Source organism: Sparus aurata, chromosome 1 (assembly GCF_900880675.1).
Source record: "Sparus aurata chromosome 1, fSpaAur1.1, whole genome shotgun sequence".
Taxonomy (NCBI): Eukaryota; Metazoa; Chordata; class Actinopteri; order Spariformes; family Sparidae; genus Sparus; species Sparus aurata.
In genome coordinates, this window is record NC_044187.1 from 28773844 (window position 1) to 28792714 (window position 18871).

Sequence of the window (18871 nt, forward strand, 5' to 3'; positions counted from 1 at the left end):
TGTATGATTATTATCAAGATAAGTTAAGACAAGTTGAATTATTGTATAATAATATAACAATGTCCACTGTTCTTCATGAGTACTTTTGAGCAAATATTTGTATAACACTTTTACTTAAGATTCTTTTTGTAACCAACATTCCTGGGGTATTTTCCGCTGAAAGTTTGCCTTGGGGAATGAGTCGCAGTACAACAAGTTGAATGAAATAAGTAAACTCCTAAACAAACACAGTATTTACACAGACTATGTCATGTCCTTCAATAGTACCAGATCTAGTAGGTCAAGTGTGTTTCAGATTTCAGTTCACAGTCTATATTCAAAATGGAAATCCTTTTGAATCGAACCAATTAAACATTTCCTGCAATTAAAAAAATATATAAATTAAGAAACAAACAACTAAAAAAGATCATCATACCAAGTCTCTAAAACAAGTGTACTGTAATTTTATTATTTTCAACTGGTTAAAGCACAGTCCAGTACAGAAACATGCAAATGGGAAACACTTTATTGTCTCAAATACATCACATAATATTTTTTTATTTTTGTAAAATACAATCAGAACTGAAAAGTCCACTGTTTGGAGTTTTAGGAATGCTGAATAATAGCTTATCATGGCTAGTCTATTCTTTTAAACCTTCTGACACTTAATGGTACAGGATGACTTTAATAATAATATTTTTAAGAAATCTTCCTGAGACAAATTAAAAGAGACACACATTTGGGCATTTCCAATCATTTAACAGTAAACAGTAACTAATAGTAACCTGACATAAAGTAACACTTAATGAAAATTCAATTAAAAAAAGTCCAAAATCTCTTTTCCTGGTTACACTGCTGTAGACAAAGTTGTGACAACAGCAGAGTATCTGCCTAGTCTGCAAGAAAGTTGAGATAAAAATGTAAACATTGGCAAATTCAACAACTTCAGTAAACCAAGGTACGGTAGCAGCTGTACTACGAAGCCTGCAAACCTGAGGAAAAGCAACAGCAGAGTGAAAAGTTCAGGAAATACTTTCAATAAAACAAGGTTTCTCTCAAATAAACCACAACACAAGTAGGCTGTGTTAACAAGGTACATTCAACAATGTACATTAAAAAAAAAACAATTGCCAACTTAGTAAATAATCAACAGAGTTCAAAGCGATATCCCAACAATAATCTTGTCTTCAGAGGACCATTCACTACCTGCAGGCTTTACACTGTTGAAAATATGAGTCTGTGTTATGAAGAACAGTGGACACATTAATAATGCTACAGAAGTGTCTCAATACTATCTTTTGGCTTTTTAATGCCTTTTCATACAAACTTTTCACTCCTCATATCCTCTAATAAAATTATAACCCACTCCTAATACTGTGTAGTTCCCCACCGTGTTGCCAAAACAGGTCCAAAACATCACCATTATGAAAAGGAGCATAAGCTGTCGATTGGCTTGATCAACAGGTTATGTTGCTTTTCACGTTCCTCTGTTCATTCCTTTTCAGTTTTTGTGGTACATATCAAAGCATCATTCCCATAAATGGTAGAACCCAAAGTTTTTGCATTGTAAAGAAACATTCAATGTTATTCACCTCACCTGCCTGTGATTCTAATGTTGTGGCTGATCAATGAATGTTGTGTGTTTGGCACGTTAAGCTTAAGAGATCTGAGTGCAAAACACTAAAAATAACCAAATCTTCTTAATAATTTTGCTAATCAAACTTTGCTTTGCAGGCTATCCCACCTGCAAAAGGGTAATAATAGCAGCCTCTATTAACAACAGCTAGCTTAAAAGGTAGCATAACTCAAGATTTTTCTGTTACTAAAAATATGAATGTTGTACAAAAAAGATGTTCATGGTGCAAAGCGCCATTTTCAAATGGCAAATATTTTAACTTATTTTTTCCTGTTACACATGCATGCGCACACACACAATCAAACTTAATGATACCAATGCAAAGAACAGCACCCTAAAGTTGAAAGTCCAACAACACCATACGTATCAATAAAGTTGCTTGGATTAAGCAGCTTTTTTCTTCTTCCTTCCTTTGCCATAGCCTCGCCCAAACCAGCCACCCTGCACGGCTGTGGCTCCTTCTGTCTGCTCCCCAGGCTCAGGTAAGCAGTCCTCCTGCCCATTAGGGGGAGCTATGACCTCACGGGTGCAGCTGTCAACCTCCTCTGGTTGCAGAGGTGTGGCTAGACTAAAGATGGGGTCTTTTGCCCTGTTGAGACAAAATGAGGTAAAGTGTGCTAAACGTCACAAAGTTGTCAAGTTGTGTGTTTGTGAGAGCGAGTACTGACTGGGCATCAATGAGTTTTAAATTACTATCATACTCTTTGCAACTACAACTGAGGCTTGCATGTTTATCTATCCAAATTGCCAGTTCTACATAAATTATGGGGGTATTGTGTGCATATTAGGTGGAATTACATCATATGCTCCTCACCTGTCATAAGCAGGAATCTGAATGTTCAGCTCGTCCATTAAGAGGCTCATGACATCATCACACTTGCCATGAATTTTCAGCACTGCCAGGTCATCTTTTGGCGTCCACTAGGGTTAGTGGAAGACCACAGCAACATTATCATATGCCAAACTGACATGGAGCCATTTGTATGCTATTCAAATTCATTGGCATTGTCACCTAAATATTAAATCAAAGTGTACCTGGAGGTTGACAATGTAGAGTTTGGGCCTTTTGCTTGCTGGTCTGTTCATGGCCCAGAGACAAGCATATTTCTTCAGCACCTAGAAGATCCAGAAACAGAGAGTGAAGATGCTACAAGCAAATGAGCCATCAAATACAATCAGTGTGTTTACATGATATCTATGAAGTCTCTGAAATCTCAATGTAACAAATCTTTCCAGACTATCAAATGCAATTAAGAATACAGTCTGTGTACACACAACCAAATTAAGGACTGCTAATCTAATTGTAAGCATAACAATCTATGTCTGATTTGCCTGAACCAACCATCCATCCATCCATCCATCCATCCATCCATCCATCTTCTTCCACTTATCGCAGGGGCAGCTGTCTGAGCAGGGACACCCAGACTTGCCTCTCCCCGGACACTTCCTCTAGCTCTTCCGGAAGGAACCCAAGGCGTTCCCAGGCCAGCCGAGTGACATAGTCACTCCAGCGTGTCCTGGGTCTTCCTCGGGGTCTCCTCCCGGCGGGGCATGCCAAGAACACCTCCCGAAGGAAGGCGTCCAGGGGGCACCCGATACAGATGCCCGAGCCACCCCAGCTGGCTCCTCTTGATGTGGAGGAGCAGCGGCTCTACTCCGAGCTCCTCCTGGGTGACAGAGCTCCTCACCCTATCTCCAAGGGAGCGCCCCGCCACCCTGCGGAGGAAACTCATTTGGCCACTTGTATCTGGGATCTTATTCTTTCGCCTGAGCCCTTTACAACATTTAACATTTACAGACACACTGTGGTTTATAAAACCTACCTTCAGACTGGAGCCTAAGCAGAGGATAACGTCCGCCATCTTGGCAGCCTCTGCAGCTCCCTTCCAGTTTAGAGGTTGCTCCAGAGTCCCACGTTCCCCGAAGTGCACTATGGTGTCCCTGAGTTCGCCACCACAGTGGCTGCATCGGCGGCCTGTACCGTGTCGGTGCAGCGACGTCCGCTCTGTCACGTCAAACAAACGCACATACTCCCTGACCGGGGAACAGGATGTGCACACCTGGGGACAGGAAGAAAAACGCAGCATTTAGGGTTACTTACTTTCCTTAGATAACAGTTTCCCAAGGTAATACAACTGTTTCCCTCATCCTCAGCTTGTGTCCCCTCCTTATGAAATGTGCAACTTTATTAGAAAAGCTATTTTGATGCGGGTGAAGATGGATCTGCTGTAACAGGAGGGTCTTAGTCAGTATAAACATTAGACTGAAGCTCAAAAGTAGTTTAAAACCAACAGCAGAGACGTGCTAAAAAATTTGAAACCAACACTAACAAAGTCCTGCTCTGCCTGTACACGGCTTCTGACACACATCAACATACTTTCAGGAGCATGTTGGGATGTTTCTGACAGCTGGTGTACAGGTAGCAAACACAGTCCCAGAAATGGACCTTATTTAGCCAGTAGTGTTCCATCAAAATAAATTAAAACCCTCCCTTTCTGGCAGGTGGACTTTTCCCATTTCAGAGAAAGAAGATGTTGGAGACAGCAGCTGTGTGTGTGAGTCAGTCACTGAAGATGTGTGTCTCACCTCAATAAACATGTTCCCATGGAGCTCAGACAGAGCTTGTCTGGGTAGATCGCTACGCAAGTGAAGTCCATCACAGTTTTGAGAAACAACATGCTTTACCTGTATAGACAAACACACACAACATATGTAAATACAGGTAAGCATAAATACCAGTGGAACATCAGGTATGTGATACTTATTGAGGTCTTTCATACCAGGTCTTCCTTATGTAGCATCTTAATGCACATGTGCGTGAGGGTCGGCTCAGCTTTACTCAGGTCAGAAGAACTGTTTGTAAAGAGAAACAAGGAGGATAAAAGCAGTCGGAGTTTAATTGACTTTAAAAGGAAATGACGCTAAAATCACATCAGGGCAAAGAAAACATATCGCACCTGACTGTCTGCCCTTTCTGTAGCTGTGTCCACACCCCATTAGGGCCCCTGTAGTCTGGGATAGAAGCTGCCTGAAAGGAAAGACGACATCATCATCATCATCATCAGTACTGTGGAAGATTAAACACAAAATGGAAATGAAAGATTCAGAGATTGGCGTACCGTGCTGATACCAGCCCCGGTGTAAACAACCAGGTGTTTTGCTTGTTTGACTGCCACAGCGAGCTGCCTGACTTTACTTTTCAGCTCCTCGGCATCATCAAACACCTGCAGAGAGAAGAGGGGAACCAAGATGTTTCATTTTGATGACCACTCACTTCTGTTGTTTACAGATATGTACCTACTGTGAAGTCACGCAGTGGTTTGAGGACTCCCGTTGTGAAGCTTCATTTCTGGCATTATGATAATTTCCATCTTGGTTATTTTTAAGCTAGCAGTGATGATATTTGGATGTGAGGGTGAAGCGTGGGAGATTACACATTGCAACATCTACATCCTGTTTGGATCTGACTGAGAACCCAAGGACACAGAGTGGTAGTGACTTGTCAATCGAAAGATGGCCCTGCATTAATACATACTCTGCTTTCCTGTCTAATTTACTCTAAATCAACTTCAACTTCAATCTAATTGAAGCGCATATCACCCAGAAAGTCTCTGTACACTTTACAAGTCAGTAAAACACCAAAACACAATATTACATGTAAAAATGCAAACACATTCACAAGCACTCATACACACAAATACACGAGTGAAAGTGTCAATGAGAGGACATGGTTGAGGTGAGTAATTAAAAACAAGGCTCATACAGTGCAACCTTGAAATTGAAAATTTTAAAAATGAGTTAGTGTTTGCACTTCCCAGCTGGTGAAGTTGGGAGAGGTCGTAATTAACCAAAAATAGATGTGTTCTCAGAATGGATTTAAAAGTGTTACCAGAGCTGGCCTCCTGAATTGTTAAATGGGCCCATAATTTACAAAATTACCAGTTGAGTCACCAGCTGCAAGCTTTTCAAAAGAATGCAGGTTTAAGGCACTTTGCATTGGCTTCAGACTAGAACCACATTTGACACTCTCTGTCTATGGTTGCATTGAGTAACAACCACAGCAAGGTCTTGTTAATCTTGCCAATGAACATTTTAGCCTGATAGTGGAAATAGAAGAAAGTTCATTTAAAACAACAGGAATCCTTCTCTGGACACTTTTACACTGTGTGTCCTGTGTTACTTTTGTTTTGTACCTAGTATTGTCTCAGCCTTGTTGTGGTCTGCTTTTTGGACTTCATAGTCTGTTACAGAGTACTACTGGGGTCCTGGATCAAACACTGGAAAGAGCTGTCTGACTCTGTCCCTGAACCAGAAACCATTTTCGTTTCCACCTGACCAGTTAAGTTAGAGGCTAACAATAGCCCGACTGTCTCACCTCGTCCTGTTTCCTCTTGAGCACATTTCTGCGGACTTGTCTCTTGCACAGCTCCTCCACAGTCTCTTTGTGCAGCAGTAACACAGCGGCCTCATCCACCGACCGCTCGGCCTCCGGCTTCTTCAGGACCCGTCGCACCTTGATTTTACAGGACGACAGAAACATCTCGTCATGTTCATCAGCTAAGACACACTACATGAACAGTATACTGCTACTTTAGCCAGCTAGCTTGGTGCAGCTTGCTAGCTAGCTGGAGAAACAGACTACTGATGTAGTGTCGCCTCGTCTTACCAGTCTAAATATCTTCCTCTCGCTTTCTCGCTGCATTATTTTGGTCTTTTGCAACGCTTTCCTCTCCAAACGCGAAGAAACACCGGTGTCTGTCTCCTCTGCCATCCTGTTTTAAGTCAGCTGAGGCGCTTTCTATTCAAAACACTGCTCACAGCACCACAGAACACAACAGGAAGTTGTTTATATAAACATTAACGCAAAAAGCCAGCAGCGCCCCCTGCTGCCGGGAGTCTGTACGTATCTTTAATTAGTCTCGGCGGTCACAAACTTCAGAGCAACTTTCAAGTGTTAAGAAACGTTTATTACCAAACATGTACAAATAAATAACATATAAAACAGGTCCAAAGTCATTAAGAATAAAATATTGTAAAGGTTTACATGTGTTTTGGCTGACATGTGATCCAAGAACTCTAGGAAAAATATCTAAGGCAACACTTGGGAGTAAGACACTATTCAAGTACTTGCAGTAACACTAAGAGCTGGAGCTGGACATTAGCATTTCTGTTCTAATACTAACAGAGCTCAATATTTGCTAATACAACTGGAGGCGGTCTGTTTTTGGAGGCAATGAATTAGGCACATACATCTGAAGGAACTGAATATTTGACCATTGGAGCATCTTACAAAGCCGAGATGTAACATTGCACAGTTGGAAAAACACTGACAAATGAAAACAACTGAGATAATCACCTCGGTTAGGAAGACAAATTTCACCATGCCATGGCAGCATAAGCACAGGTGCAATTAAAAATGTTAATAATGGCTGCTTTCATGTACTGCTAGGTGTTTTAGTCAGCAGGTTTTGGTATTGTGCATGCTGATGATATGCTTTTCAACTATATTTGCAACCAAAGCAGTAAACCTTTAGTAAATGAATAATTCTGTAATTACAGTAATTCAGTAATTACTGTAAGAAAATGTGAAAACTATAATTTACTGTATATATATTTGCTGCTTTCCTGCGATGTCATCTTGCAGGATCTACCACATGACCCACAGGAACCGCTGGTGACGGTAAATTCAAAATGGATTCAAGTCATAATTAGCATGATTCATCATACCTGAGCCTCATGTCACAATAAGTCTTACATTCAGCATTTCTCAATTACAGTGCACAGTGCTTTAAAGGTTCAGCTAAAAGATGTCAGTGTTTTTTTGCCAACTCAACATGTGTCCCACTAACATCTGCTACATTACTACACTGGAAATTATGAAAACTACTGGAAGCTGAGCTGGTAAAGAATTTCTGTTACTGACAGAGTAGCTGTAGAGATGTCTCATCTCCTCCCACTACCACTGTACAGTGTATAAAAATGTACAGCACACCAGATGTGAAGTACAATGATGTATTCAGGCATCACTTTGTGTCAAATTTGGACTTGGAAACTCTCAAATGATTAGTCATACAATATTCATGTAATCGCTAGAGGCCTTATTAGGAGTCCTCACTGGGGCCAATTAGGAGAGTGTCATCGGGGTCTAGAGGAGTAAGTGCTCTTGGGGACTCTCTGAGGATTTGCTCTGAACTGTCCTCGTTTGGTTTCCGGCGGCTGCTTGGCAGAGAATCCAGTGCTGTGTCCAGTCCTCGTCCCAACTCCCTTGTGCCTTCCTGCTGCCTTTTTCTGGATCCTGGAGGGAAGATAAGACAGGTTTGAAGACACTGACAAAGGTACTGCTTGTGAAAAAAAGATATTCTTAGTTTGTGCTGCAAGATTTTCCAAAAAAAAAGCCGAAATGTGTTTTTAAGCAGGCTGCAACACCAGAATAACCCCTGTGAAAAATGTGTGATCTGGAATTGATATTGTATGTAAAAGAATATATGAGAAAAAATAAACTAATAACTCTTGTGTTGTCATAGGCTGGGTTCAAACCTCGTTGTGACTGTGGTGTCTGGAGCACATGGTTATAGCAGAGTTTCCTACATATAAACTTAACTTGGGAGGGCCACAAAGTGTATTTGTACCCATTTAAGCATTTTTTTAATCTGTGAGAGAGAATGACACCATCCACGATTGATTAACTTTTGGACAATCTACCCTTTCTCTTCCCCCACCACCTACTAACATTCACACATGCTTGAATGTTAGATTCAAGAGAGATTTTGAAATTGAACCTGGTTGTCGCGATGCCATTCGGTACCAATTTCACATGTGGCTCACCTGCTTTTGTAGGGTGTGTTTTTGTGCAACTTTACAAAATATACAGCTGATGAAGAAAGTCGACGGAGCAGACACATACAGGGACAGGGAAACAGAAAGCCGAGCCAAGCCAGTGTGTGTTCATTAAGGTGGAAATGTAGAGCAACCCTATGTATGCTAACTTTTATAGGGATTCTAAAATTGATGTGAGGCACTTGTTTGAGCTTCAAGCTGATGCACAGTGACTCCTCCATCTTGAACTGCGACTGTACTGGTATTAACCGTGTCACTGAAACACTTCAAGAAAACAGAAAGCAGGAACATTCTGAACTCACATCATTCCTCTCTTCCTCTCCAGTGATTTCTGTGTTGCAGCTGACAGAGAAGTCTTTCCTCTGGGATGGCCTGTCTGCCCGCTCTGAACAAACAAAAACATGTATGTACAGAGTAAATTAGTGTTTGCACCACCCTCATGTATCAAAAGAGAGGAAGTATACTTAGAAACAGTGCAGAATCTATATTTCAGTCCATTATGTTACACTAAGGAAAAATAATCAACTCTAAGTGCTGCACAGGAACAATAACAAGACCATGTTATTGTCCTCCAGACTCACCAGGAAATAGTGTTAAATGTCATTGCCCTGAAATAATGGACCATACTTAAAGCATACCAGTAGCTTCAATTTGATCATGTGGAATTGGATCAGAACCTCTGCAATTAAATGCTAGCATAACCTTGCTGTAATGCAAGAGTTTTCTACAGTGAGAAATCAACACTCCTCTGATGTATGTGTTGTTTTCCATCTCAAACAGAGCTTCTGCAAAGGTTACCTGTCGTCTGAGTTCTCTCTCCCGGGCCAGCTCTCTGTCCCAGCTGATCAGCTGCATCCTTTCTCCGGCCGACAGGCTGAAGAATATGTCGTAGACCTCGTAATGTGCAGCGCGCAGCTGGAGAGGGAAACGATTACAGAGCAGACGATGGCTTGAACAAATGCGTGTAATCACAGTATCTGTTGTGGTAACTGCTAATGGAGGGAATAATTGCACAGTTGGCAGTATAGAAGAGAAGAGGAGAGAGCTTAACAGATGTTTACGACATGTGTTGTCCTTAATACCTGCAGAGTGACTCTCTCCTGCAACAAAAGGTCCTGTCTGCTACAAAACTCTTCTCTGTTGGGGCTCTGCTGCTGGAGAGCCTGCAGGAAGTGCTGTGTGTCCTACATGTCCAAACACACACACACACACACACAGAGCTGTAATATGTGAATAAACAGCTTTTGAAATAAGAGCTGCTAGAGACAGACGTGACACCGCTGTTTTCACTCACCCTGATGGTGCGCACCAGCTGCGCCACTCTCTCGGTCTTCAGCAGCCTGCGAGTCAGAAAACCTTTGACGGCTGCTAACAGCAGGGGGCGGTAGCACTCTGACGGTGGGCTGGGGGGCTGAGGAAGAGGAGGAAGAAGAGAGTGATGAGAGGGGTGAATAATGAGGACCAGAGGGGAAGACAGAGGAGAATGCTAATTCCATCAATGACAACCAATTAATTTCCCGCGCAGATTCTCAAGGTCTTTTGGTTGGCATCTGTTTAGCGCATCAACGCAAGTGGACTCGCAGCTCATCATTATAATAGAGAATAATAAGCAGAATAATAAGCAGCTGATGTGCTGTCACTCACTTGTTGATTCTAAAGCTGTTGCACTAAAGGGACGTGTTTGTTGAACAACTACAGTCTGTCTGAAGCTGAGCTGCTCTACTGGATGCAAATTAGGCAGCAACAACAGATGATAGGGATATGGATTAAGACATCAGAGGGGAAGTGTCTGTTTCACCTGTGTGTGTCAGCTAACTGGTGATGCAAAAAAAATCTTGTGGCTACAAGGAGAAGCAGGACAAGCCTTCTTGCATCACTGACATTAGTGAACAAATTTGATGGTAATACCTGAGAGAGGGTAGGAAAGGTCATCGTGTCCCCAAGATGTGAGCCTGACATGGAGCAAGGGAGGGACATGCTCTGGAGGAGACGGTAACGCACTGCCAACGCCTAAGAGAGAGACAGAGAGATACATAAGGATGGAGGGAAGGGATAAGAGAAGTGCATGTGTGTGTGAGTGCAGGCACGCATGCATTTGGGAGCAGGCAAGGTTGGAAATATTGAATTGGAAAGGACAGCAAATGAGGCAGGAGGAAGAAATTAATTGAGGGTAGAGAGGAAGAGACAGGAGGGGAGAGACGGGCCACAGAGGCAAGAGGGATGAGATGAAGAGAGGGAGCAGAGGAGGAGGAGGAGGAGGAGGAGGAAGAAGGGATGACAGGGAAGATGAGACAGGCGAGACAGAGAAAATTAATATGGCCAGAGAGTTAAAACGACGTTGGAGGAGGTATGAGACAAAACAAAAAGAGGGATAGGAGGAGAGAGGGGAAAAAAAGAGGAGAAGGAGAAGGGACCATTAGCGTGGCACTCGGCGGGACGATCTGGCACTTAACCACAGACGCTCATGAATTAAACAAATTATCCTTTCCTTTTCTGTGTCAATTCCCTCGGTCCCCTCCTCCCTCGACCAGAGAGTCCAGCCAGCTCGCTCTCTCATCACATTGCAAATGATGGAAGGACAGAGGGGAGTCGAAGAGAAGTCCTTTTATTAAACAGCTTATGTTAATTATATTGTTGTTAAGGATACATAAATTAAACAGAGACTGTGATTAATAGGGGAAGGACACCGGCCAAGAACAAATACAGACACAAGCTGAAGAAACAAGAACTGGCTGCCAGAGAACAGCAGGCGTCCTTGAAGTCTTGTATGTGCACTCGCACACACACCCGCACACACACACACACACACACACACACACACACACACACACACACACACAAAAATGGGCAACCATGCCAGCCTGCCTCTTAGGGATGTAATGAAACATTTATAGTAGAATCCCTGAGTGTGTTTTTTTTACTGGGGAGAATGTGAAGGTCTCATGTAATGAGCAGATGTCTGTAGTCTGCCTACAACCCAGGTCTCCTGCAGCACACTCTAACAGGTAGGGCGACAACATGTGTGCATGTATGTGTATGTGTATGTGTACGTGTGTGTGTGTGTGTGTGTGTGTGTGTGTGCGTGTCTGTGGAACAGAGCCAGAATCTTTCAAAGGTCTGCTTCTAGTTTCAAAGGGACATCTAGGGTCAGTGTTATATCACAGCTTTGCGACACTTGAAGCCTCTTCTCATTTCAAAAAGATGGAAACATTAATAGTGCATTTCTTGCAGGTGACTTTGGGTGGAGTCAAAAACCTTCGTAGAGTGAATTACGGTTGCTGTACAGGAATTACGCAGTGTTAGATCTGCACAGCAATATGTGATGCAATTTAATGTAAGAAGCGGACCAATGGGAAGGAGGAGATATCAATACGACTGTTTTTGAACCATTTTCTTAGATATATACTGTATAACACATATCTGATGGTGTTAGTGTTTTATAAACATGTTATTTTAGCTTTTTTTCTCTGCTTGTGGTTTCTTTATTGCTGATTGGACGCTCAGAGAAGGGGACACTTTTACATGAATAGTCAAGAGAAACTTCGGGGATCAGTTATAACTGGTAATATTGTATTTTTTAACGTCACTCAATTTGGGTAAGGGTTTGACTGTGGACCTTTGTTTTATCTGTCTCTCCATCATTTCCAGTCAACTCTCTCTGGACAGCCTCAGCTACACAGTCTTGAACTTCATTATTGACAAAGGCTTAATAACTTCCTACAACAGCTCCAGAAAAAAGTGCATTTGTTGACTATTTTCAGGGTTTCTGCTGTGTTGTTGTGCTCATCAAATTATATCTAAGACCGTTCAATACCTTTTTTTATACAGTCATACTGGTCAAAGACTGACAGAATAATCCGTTTGTGAAATAATCAACATCCATGTCACATTCTTGGAAAGACTTCCAAGCTGTATTTAAACATGAATGGGACTTGTGAATGGGACAATAGCAAAACAGGGTTAGCTACCAATTCCAGTGCTCCTGGTGACGCCGTGCAAGTGTGGTGACATAAAGAATAACTGTTTATTGGACAGGAAGTTAGCTGAAACAACGACGACACTGTTTGGCTGATAAAAACAATGCGTTATTAAATTCGTTGTTTTTGTTTTGCAATTGTTTTCAATTGCCCTTATTATGGTGGACTATGCATATTTTTTCGTGTAATATAAAAAAATACACACTGACTTTGTAAATATGAATGACGTACAAAGATTAAATTGGCATTGACATATGAAACATTTGACCAGTTAGACTTGGAGAAAAAGGAGAGATGAGGAAAATAGCTCTTTATCAAGATAAATTGTTCATTTGTAAAAGTTACTTCCACTGTACAGCTGATTGGACAGACGGTTGTCTTTCCTGCAAAAATAAAATTTGTTGTGCTAATTCATTTTATTGATCTTTTTTGCTACTAAAATATGTACAACCGGAAGATGATATAAGTTTTGTATATGATAATGGATTGTATATCCCATTTGTGATGGGCCAGATATTAAAATGACACAGATTTCAAGTTAACTAACTATAACTCATGTTATTATCTACAGCAATCAAGACAAATCTTCAGGAACAGATGGAATTCAAGACCTTGTACCCTCTAGGGCCATTCTTGACGGAAAAAAATTCAATTGCTTCATTTAGTTCAGCCAAAGATTTAGTTCACTTTTTAGCAATCTTGGCCGGAAGATGGTATGTGTGGGATTGACTAGTTTTTGGACAAGAATGGAGGTCTATCGCTCAGACCTATATCAGCTATATAAGCTTCACTAGCCTTGGCCACACTGGCAATTACTTGTTAGGAGGCTCAAAGGATTTTGGTCTTGAGCGGTTCTATTCTTGCTGCACGTTGGCCTTGTGACAAAAGAGAAAGGGGGGACATGTTTGATGTCAACCAGTTATGAGTCATATTCAAATGTCCTTCTGCCAGTCTGTCTTGTAAGCTCCTACATGATATAGTACAACATGTTCAACATACATTTGCACAGAGCCTAAAGACATCAAGATAACACATTATTAACTAAAAAGCAGACTTCTTTTGTTTAGTTTCAGATCTGCCTCCTTAACAACTTCTAATTATTCATCCAATTATACGATCAACTTATTCCTATTGCCTCACCTGCAGTAGTTCTTCTTGTTGTCTCCTGTGCTCCTCTTGCAGGGCTCTAACCTGGGCAGCGTGGGCCTGTTTCAGTTGTTCCTGCTTGTCTTTTTGACTGCAGTGGCCTTCCTGCCATTGCACTGCAGCTAAGGGTGTGTAAATATGACAATGTGTGGTCACATAATGTATAAGTACAGCTGCTGAAAAGACAAAATCTGGACTAATATAAAAACCCCTAACCCTGTCCCTGTGGTTGAGAGATGTATCCTCCTGGTCTTACCTCTAGGAGTGCTGGAGTTGGGTCTGGCCACAAAGTTTGCCCCTCTGCTGACATCTGCTCTCTTCTCCTGCATCTCCTCCGTCACATGCATGAGCAGTCTCCTCTTGACCTTGGATTCCCCACCCTGGCCTTCGCCCCCACTGTCTGGGGTCAGATGCTTCGAGCTCAATTCGGAACCTGATCCTGCGAGAAACCACAGGCCTGACGGTGCGTCAACATCATACGACTGGTTTAGGGATGGCAGGTGGGTAGAGTCGGGACCTTCTACTGCTGTTTCATTCCTCCTTTCCACTGGGTAGTTACTGGTGTCGGAGAGCACTGAGACATTAGGTGGAGCTGTAGTTTCAGATGGATCATTTCGGAATACACTGGGAATTCGTAGCTGCTGTGCTACAGAGAGTATACATTTAGCTGAAGGCCGCTGCTTTTTACAGCCGCCACGCTGCCCGTAACTCTTTGTAAGTCCTTCATTATATGTCCCTTTTTCTTTTGCTCTCTCTGTTGTTAAGGATTTGACTAGCCTGAGCTCACTTAAGTTAACTGCCTCAGGTCCTTTCAGGTGCACTATGCAAGGAACATCGTCCGTGTCACTGAAGTTTGGTTCAGGTCCTGTATCTTCGTGCACGTTCTTGATATTGTCTAATGATTGTCTTCTTTCACCGCTATCATCATCACCATCATCATCATCATCATCATCATCATCATCATCACATTCACTCTGCCAAAGCTGCACATGTTCATTTTTAATCTGCTTGGAGTGCTTGATGCCTGCAAAGCTGAACTCATTTTGCGCATAACTCCCAGTTCGGCTTTGATCCCCCAATTTTTCTGTCAGTGTGGACTCAAGATCAGAGATCAACACTTTCAGACCAGACAGGTTGGTCTCAAGCTGATCTATGTGCTGTGAACTCCTGGCCGGATTTCTTTTTACATCACATTCAACCATGACATTTACAGTGGAAAGAACTGTTGTGTGACCATTTTGAATTTCCTGGTTAACCTGTTCATTCAAACTAGTATTGACTGAAACTCTCTGGTTTAAGGTCACGGCCTCATCAGCAGCTACTCCATCTTGGATACCACCTTTGCTTTTGCAGCGAACAGGACTCCTACAGAAATTAGGGGCCGGGATAGTGGGATATTTTCCTACTCCTCTTTGAGAAGCTGTGGGACAAGTGGCCAAGTAAAAAGTTTCTTGAATATGAGTTTCTGTCGGCATTGTGGGTTGTTGTTGTGGGAGGGTGCTGATTTGTTTAGGCTCTTTTATGACCTCTTGTGAATTGTTCAGCCTATTATTTTTTAAGGTTGTTTCCTCCTTAACATTACTAATTTCCTTAGTATTGCTATCTCCGGTTAAATGTGTCCTTTCAGATTCAAAATTCTCATTTTTCCCAGAGAGCTCACTCTCATTGATCCTCTCACTCTCCCAGGATTTCTTTGGTGAAGTTTCTGCTGAATGGATAAAAGTGCCTTTCCTCTCTTTAGTTTTCTTTTCCTCTGTAGTCACAGTGCCCTTGTAAGAGAACTCGTCATTCTCCTTATCAGAGAGGCTGCACTCCTCTGTCCTTGCTCTAGCCTGTTCTTGGGTCCTCTCTTGGATTTTAGTGTTTTTGGCCTGGTTCCTAAGCATCCGCTGGCGCCGCCGGTACTCCTGAGATTTCTTCAACAGGGCTTGCAGGCTCAGACGATAAGGCTCCTCAGATAGCTCTGCTTCGTCTACATGGTTATCTGCTGGTTCTGTTTCTGAGGGGTCGTGCTGAAAATGCAGTTCTGCTGTTGGAGAGTGATGAGTGCTCAATATGTGTGATAACTCTGGATTGTCTGAAAGGACACTGTTTTCTGATAAAGAGACCGGGCCCTGAATTTTGTCCAAACTGTGATCTTTGTCAGTGTCAGGCACTGTAGTAACAAAAAGGTTATCTTCACCCACTGTGCTGTCCACATGACTGCTTTCAGATTTCTCTACTGGTAAATTGCCACATATGATTGAATCCTCCTGGAGTGAAGAACAAGAAATGTCTTCTATAAAGTCAGTACAAAAGGATGATTCCAGTCCACTCCTCTCCAATTCCTCTCCATCTATGGGAGGATGACTGATAATATCTGGCATCTTGGCGATTGTGTTTGACGTGTTGTGGAGGAAAAAGCCACCCGAATTATAAGCTCCCTCTGAGGAGCTAAAGCCGCAGCTCTCTCTCCCTGCATCAATCCCTCCAGAGACACTGGTGATGTTTTCAACATTCTCGCAGGTCACATAACCTGAGGATACCGTCTGGTGGCTCGCACCATTAAGGAAACTTGGCTTTGACCCCTGTTGGCTGTTATGTCTGTCAATAAGGCTTCCTTCCTGAGGCGTTACATTAGAAGCGAAAAAGGCACAATATGTGGTTGATGTCAGTGGAGGAAGAGAAACACCATCCTTTTCTGTCTTTTCAGGCGGTGGTGAGAGCAAAAGACTCTCCTTCGTTCTTATGAAATAACTGCTCTGCAACACTGATCCACCACTGCTGTTATGGGAATATGAAGACTTTGTGTTGATATCTGACTCTTGAAGCAGCTCCTCCAGTGTTGGTGTCTTCCTTAGCTGCAAATCATAAAAGGAAACGGCAAAAAAAAAAATGAAGAGAGATCACAAAAAAACAAGTGGGGCATAAGAAAACCTTACATAAAAGGAAAAAATGTCTGACGATGACTCTTTTCATTCAAAAGAATTAATGAAAGTTTGAATAGGACCAAGCAGTCTAATCTATGCATGTAGTAGGGGAGAGATGCAAAAACATGAATATATCAATCTTGCAGAGAATGTAGCTGACAAGTAAGGACTTATATTACCTGCACACTTTGTAGGATAGTTTGCACGTAGGCCATTCTTGCATCATCCTTTTGCTTTCTGTGGATAGCAACTTTCTGAGCTGCCTCTCTGTGTCGCTGCATCTCCTCTCTCTGCTCCCCTGAGAGCTGTTATCAACAGAAAACACACATGGCACGTCAAGTATGTTTACAACAGGACTGGCACTCAATGATTAGTTTCATCATTGATTATTTTCTGTTTTTTTGGTCTACTGACTAACTGATAAAATGTCCATCGCCTATGCTCAGAGCCCCAGGGGACTTCAAATTATAATTTTTGTTTAACAAAATCAGTCAGTCAGCAACTTACAGTTACATAAACAGGGCAAAGCAGCAAACCAAACATTGATAAGCATGCAGAATCTATGGCATTTTTGCTGTTGATCCAATCCACAAAAACTACTAGTTAGACAGAACCATGACAGCGTGGTACATCTTTATACAAATTGGTACATCCTTCACTAATGCTGGCTTCCATTAAAAAACAAAAACAAAAGGACCTATGTGACAGTTTTAAAGAAACATCATAAGACGGAGCTCATACCAGGGGAGGAAGTATAGGTTGTCCATAGAAGCGGATGAGAGAGGATGCAGTTGAAGGTTTGTTGTACTCCTCTTCACTCTTCCTCAGATAGGAGAGACGATGCTGCACAAACTTGTCGTAGTCCTCCATTAAGTTGCATCAGGATAAGGTGGGTAGTAACGTTTGATAGTTTGAATGCTGACTGACGTTAAAATGTTAATGTTATCTTGTTGTTTTGCTAGCTGCTGAGCTGTAAGCTAACTAGCTAACGTTAGCTTAGCAAAGGAACACTTATTGATATGCTTAGCTAGCGGTAAAGTTAAAAGCTATTATTGTGAGACGTAAGATTAACAAAGCCAGAGCAGACCTGCAGTCATATGTCGGATAAAACCGAGACACAGTTAGGTCTAGCGAGCAACCAAACAAAAACTCTCCATCAGGATGGGTCAGTGTTTACATTTTTACCCGCCTCTCCTCCCGGAGCAACACACGGTGACAGTTTGGAAACCGTCGAATCGCTCCGAACACCCGGAGTGGAGTCGAAGCACGGACACGGACTAGCCAAATTAAACAACGAATAATTCACTAATTTAAGTAAAAACATTACCAAAATTCACAAAGAATAACATTACATTAACTATATTAAGCAACCCCCCTCCTCTTTGTCAATGGTAACATAGCCGCGACGCTTTTATTGATCACTATTACAATGGGATCCGCTCCATGTATTCACAGGATCCGGACCGGTCAGAGACGAAGGGAGCTGACGATAACGTGATACTGCCCCCTACAGGCCTGACTGCCTCACCAGAGAAACAAACAAATATGTGTAGCCTGGAAATAAAGAGTATTCAAAAATGTAACAGACTACAAATTGTGCAGTACATTTCTGCCCTGAGATTTGGTCATTGACACCACGCACATTTAAAGTAAAAATAATGAATCATTGGTCATTTTAAATGCCTTTCCCTCAGAAATACTGCTTTGTATTGATTTGGTACAGTGTTGCTACCTCTCTGCTCTAAAGACATATGGTCAGCTTTCTTCTTTTTGAAAAGGGTTATAAATGTAAAACCAATCTGAAAATATTTTAGACTAAAGCTGTCATATGTTCAGTAACGAGTGCATCCCTGTTGAACTTTTTTATTTTTTGTAAAATGTATGATGGCTCTCTTCCAGCAACTGCAATGCAGCAATTAACACTTCTATTAGTTACACCTGTTTTCACTGTGGAAAACATCTATATGTTGTCTTTCATTCTAAACTACGGAACACACATTTTCGTACATATTTTCCAGCATTTTACTCTGATGTTTTGTTTTGTTTTTTAAAAACAAAGACAACAGCATAGACCTGAAGTTTTGAATTGTAAAGCAAAGATATATTATATATTTCATACTTTAATTTCATACATAGGGATGAGGACATTATTGTAATACATATGTGGTTTAATTGATCGTGACTGATTAAAGAAGATAAAAAATTTAAGATAGGAAGTTTGAACTTCCAAACCTACGCTCATTCATTCAATATATGTGTGATTTTTATCAACAGTACATTTGTAGCACTGTACATATGTATGATTTCTTTTGTGAAAAAAAGAAGCACAATATGGCTAAAATGGCAGTAATAAAGAAAAACAACCAAAGTGGTCGTCTTAATAACTT

The 18871-nt window shown here is 41.7% G+C and overlaps 2 protein-coding genes and 1 long non-coding RNA gene across 4 annotated transcripts; 1 reads left to right on the forward strand and 2 right to left on the reverse strand.

Annotated features, from left to right (window-relative positions):
• Positions 1-419: 419 nt before the first annotated feature.
• Positions 420-6469, reverse strand: sirt7 (sirtuin 7). The gene is made up of 10 exons (XM_030396065.1): positions 6282-6469; positions 5991-6128; positions 4735-4839; positions 4573-4643; positions 4396-4468; positions 4202-4300; positions 3439-3675; positions 2651-2731; positions 2430-2536; positions 420-2204 (listed from the first exon to the last, which is right to left on the reverse strand). The coding sequence occupies exons 1-10, from the start codon at positions 6384-6386 to the stop codon at positions 2000-2002; spliced, it is 1221 nt and encodes a 406-aa protein (XP_030251925.1). The 5' UTR covers positions 6387-6469; the 3' UTR covers positions 420-1999.
• A 91-nt stretch (positions 6470-6560) lies between these two features.
• On the reverse strand, positions 6561-17734 carry cp110 (centriolar coiled-coil protein 110). Of its 2 annotated transcripts, XM_030395846.1 has the most exons (10): positions 17226-17725; positions 16664-16789; positions 13832-16415; positions 13570-13697; positions 10361-10462; positions 9747-9863; positions 9535-9636; positions 9251-9367; positions 8755-8837; positions 6561-7910 (listed from the first exon to the last, which is right to left on the reverse strand). In XM_030395846.1, exons 1-10 carry the CDS (start codon positions 17352-17354, stop codon positions 7751-7753), a joined length of 3648 nt encoding a protein of 1215 aa, XP_030251706.1. In that variant the 5' UTR covers positions 17355-17725; the 3' UTR covers positions 6561-7750. The 2 variants fall into 2 exon arrangements, with proteins under 2 accessions (XP_030251706.1, XP_030251787.1); XM_030395927.1 differs by lacking the exons at positions 6561-7910; positions 8755-8837; positions 9251-9367; positions 9535-9636 and having other exon boundaries at positions 9746-9863; positions 10361-10572; positions 17226-17734.
• LOC115568765 (uncharacterized) lies at positions 16911-18852 on the forward strand. The gene is made up of 2 exons (XR_003981438.1): positions 16911-17373; positions 17940-18852. It is a non-coding gene; the product is annotated as an uncharacterized LOC115568765 (long non-coding RNA).
• Positions 18853-18871: the final 19 nt, after the last annotated feature.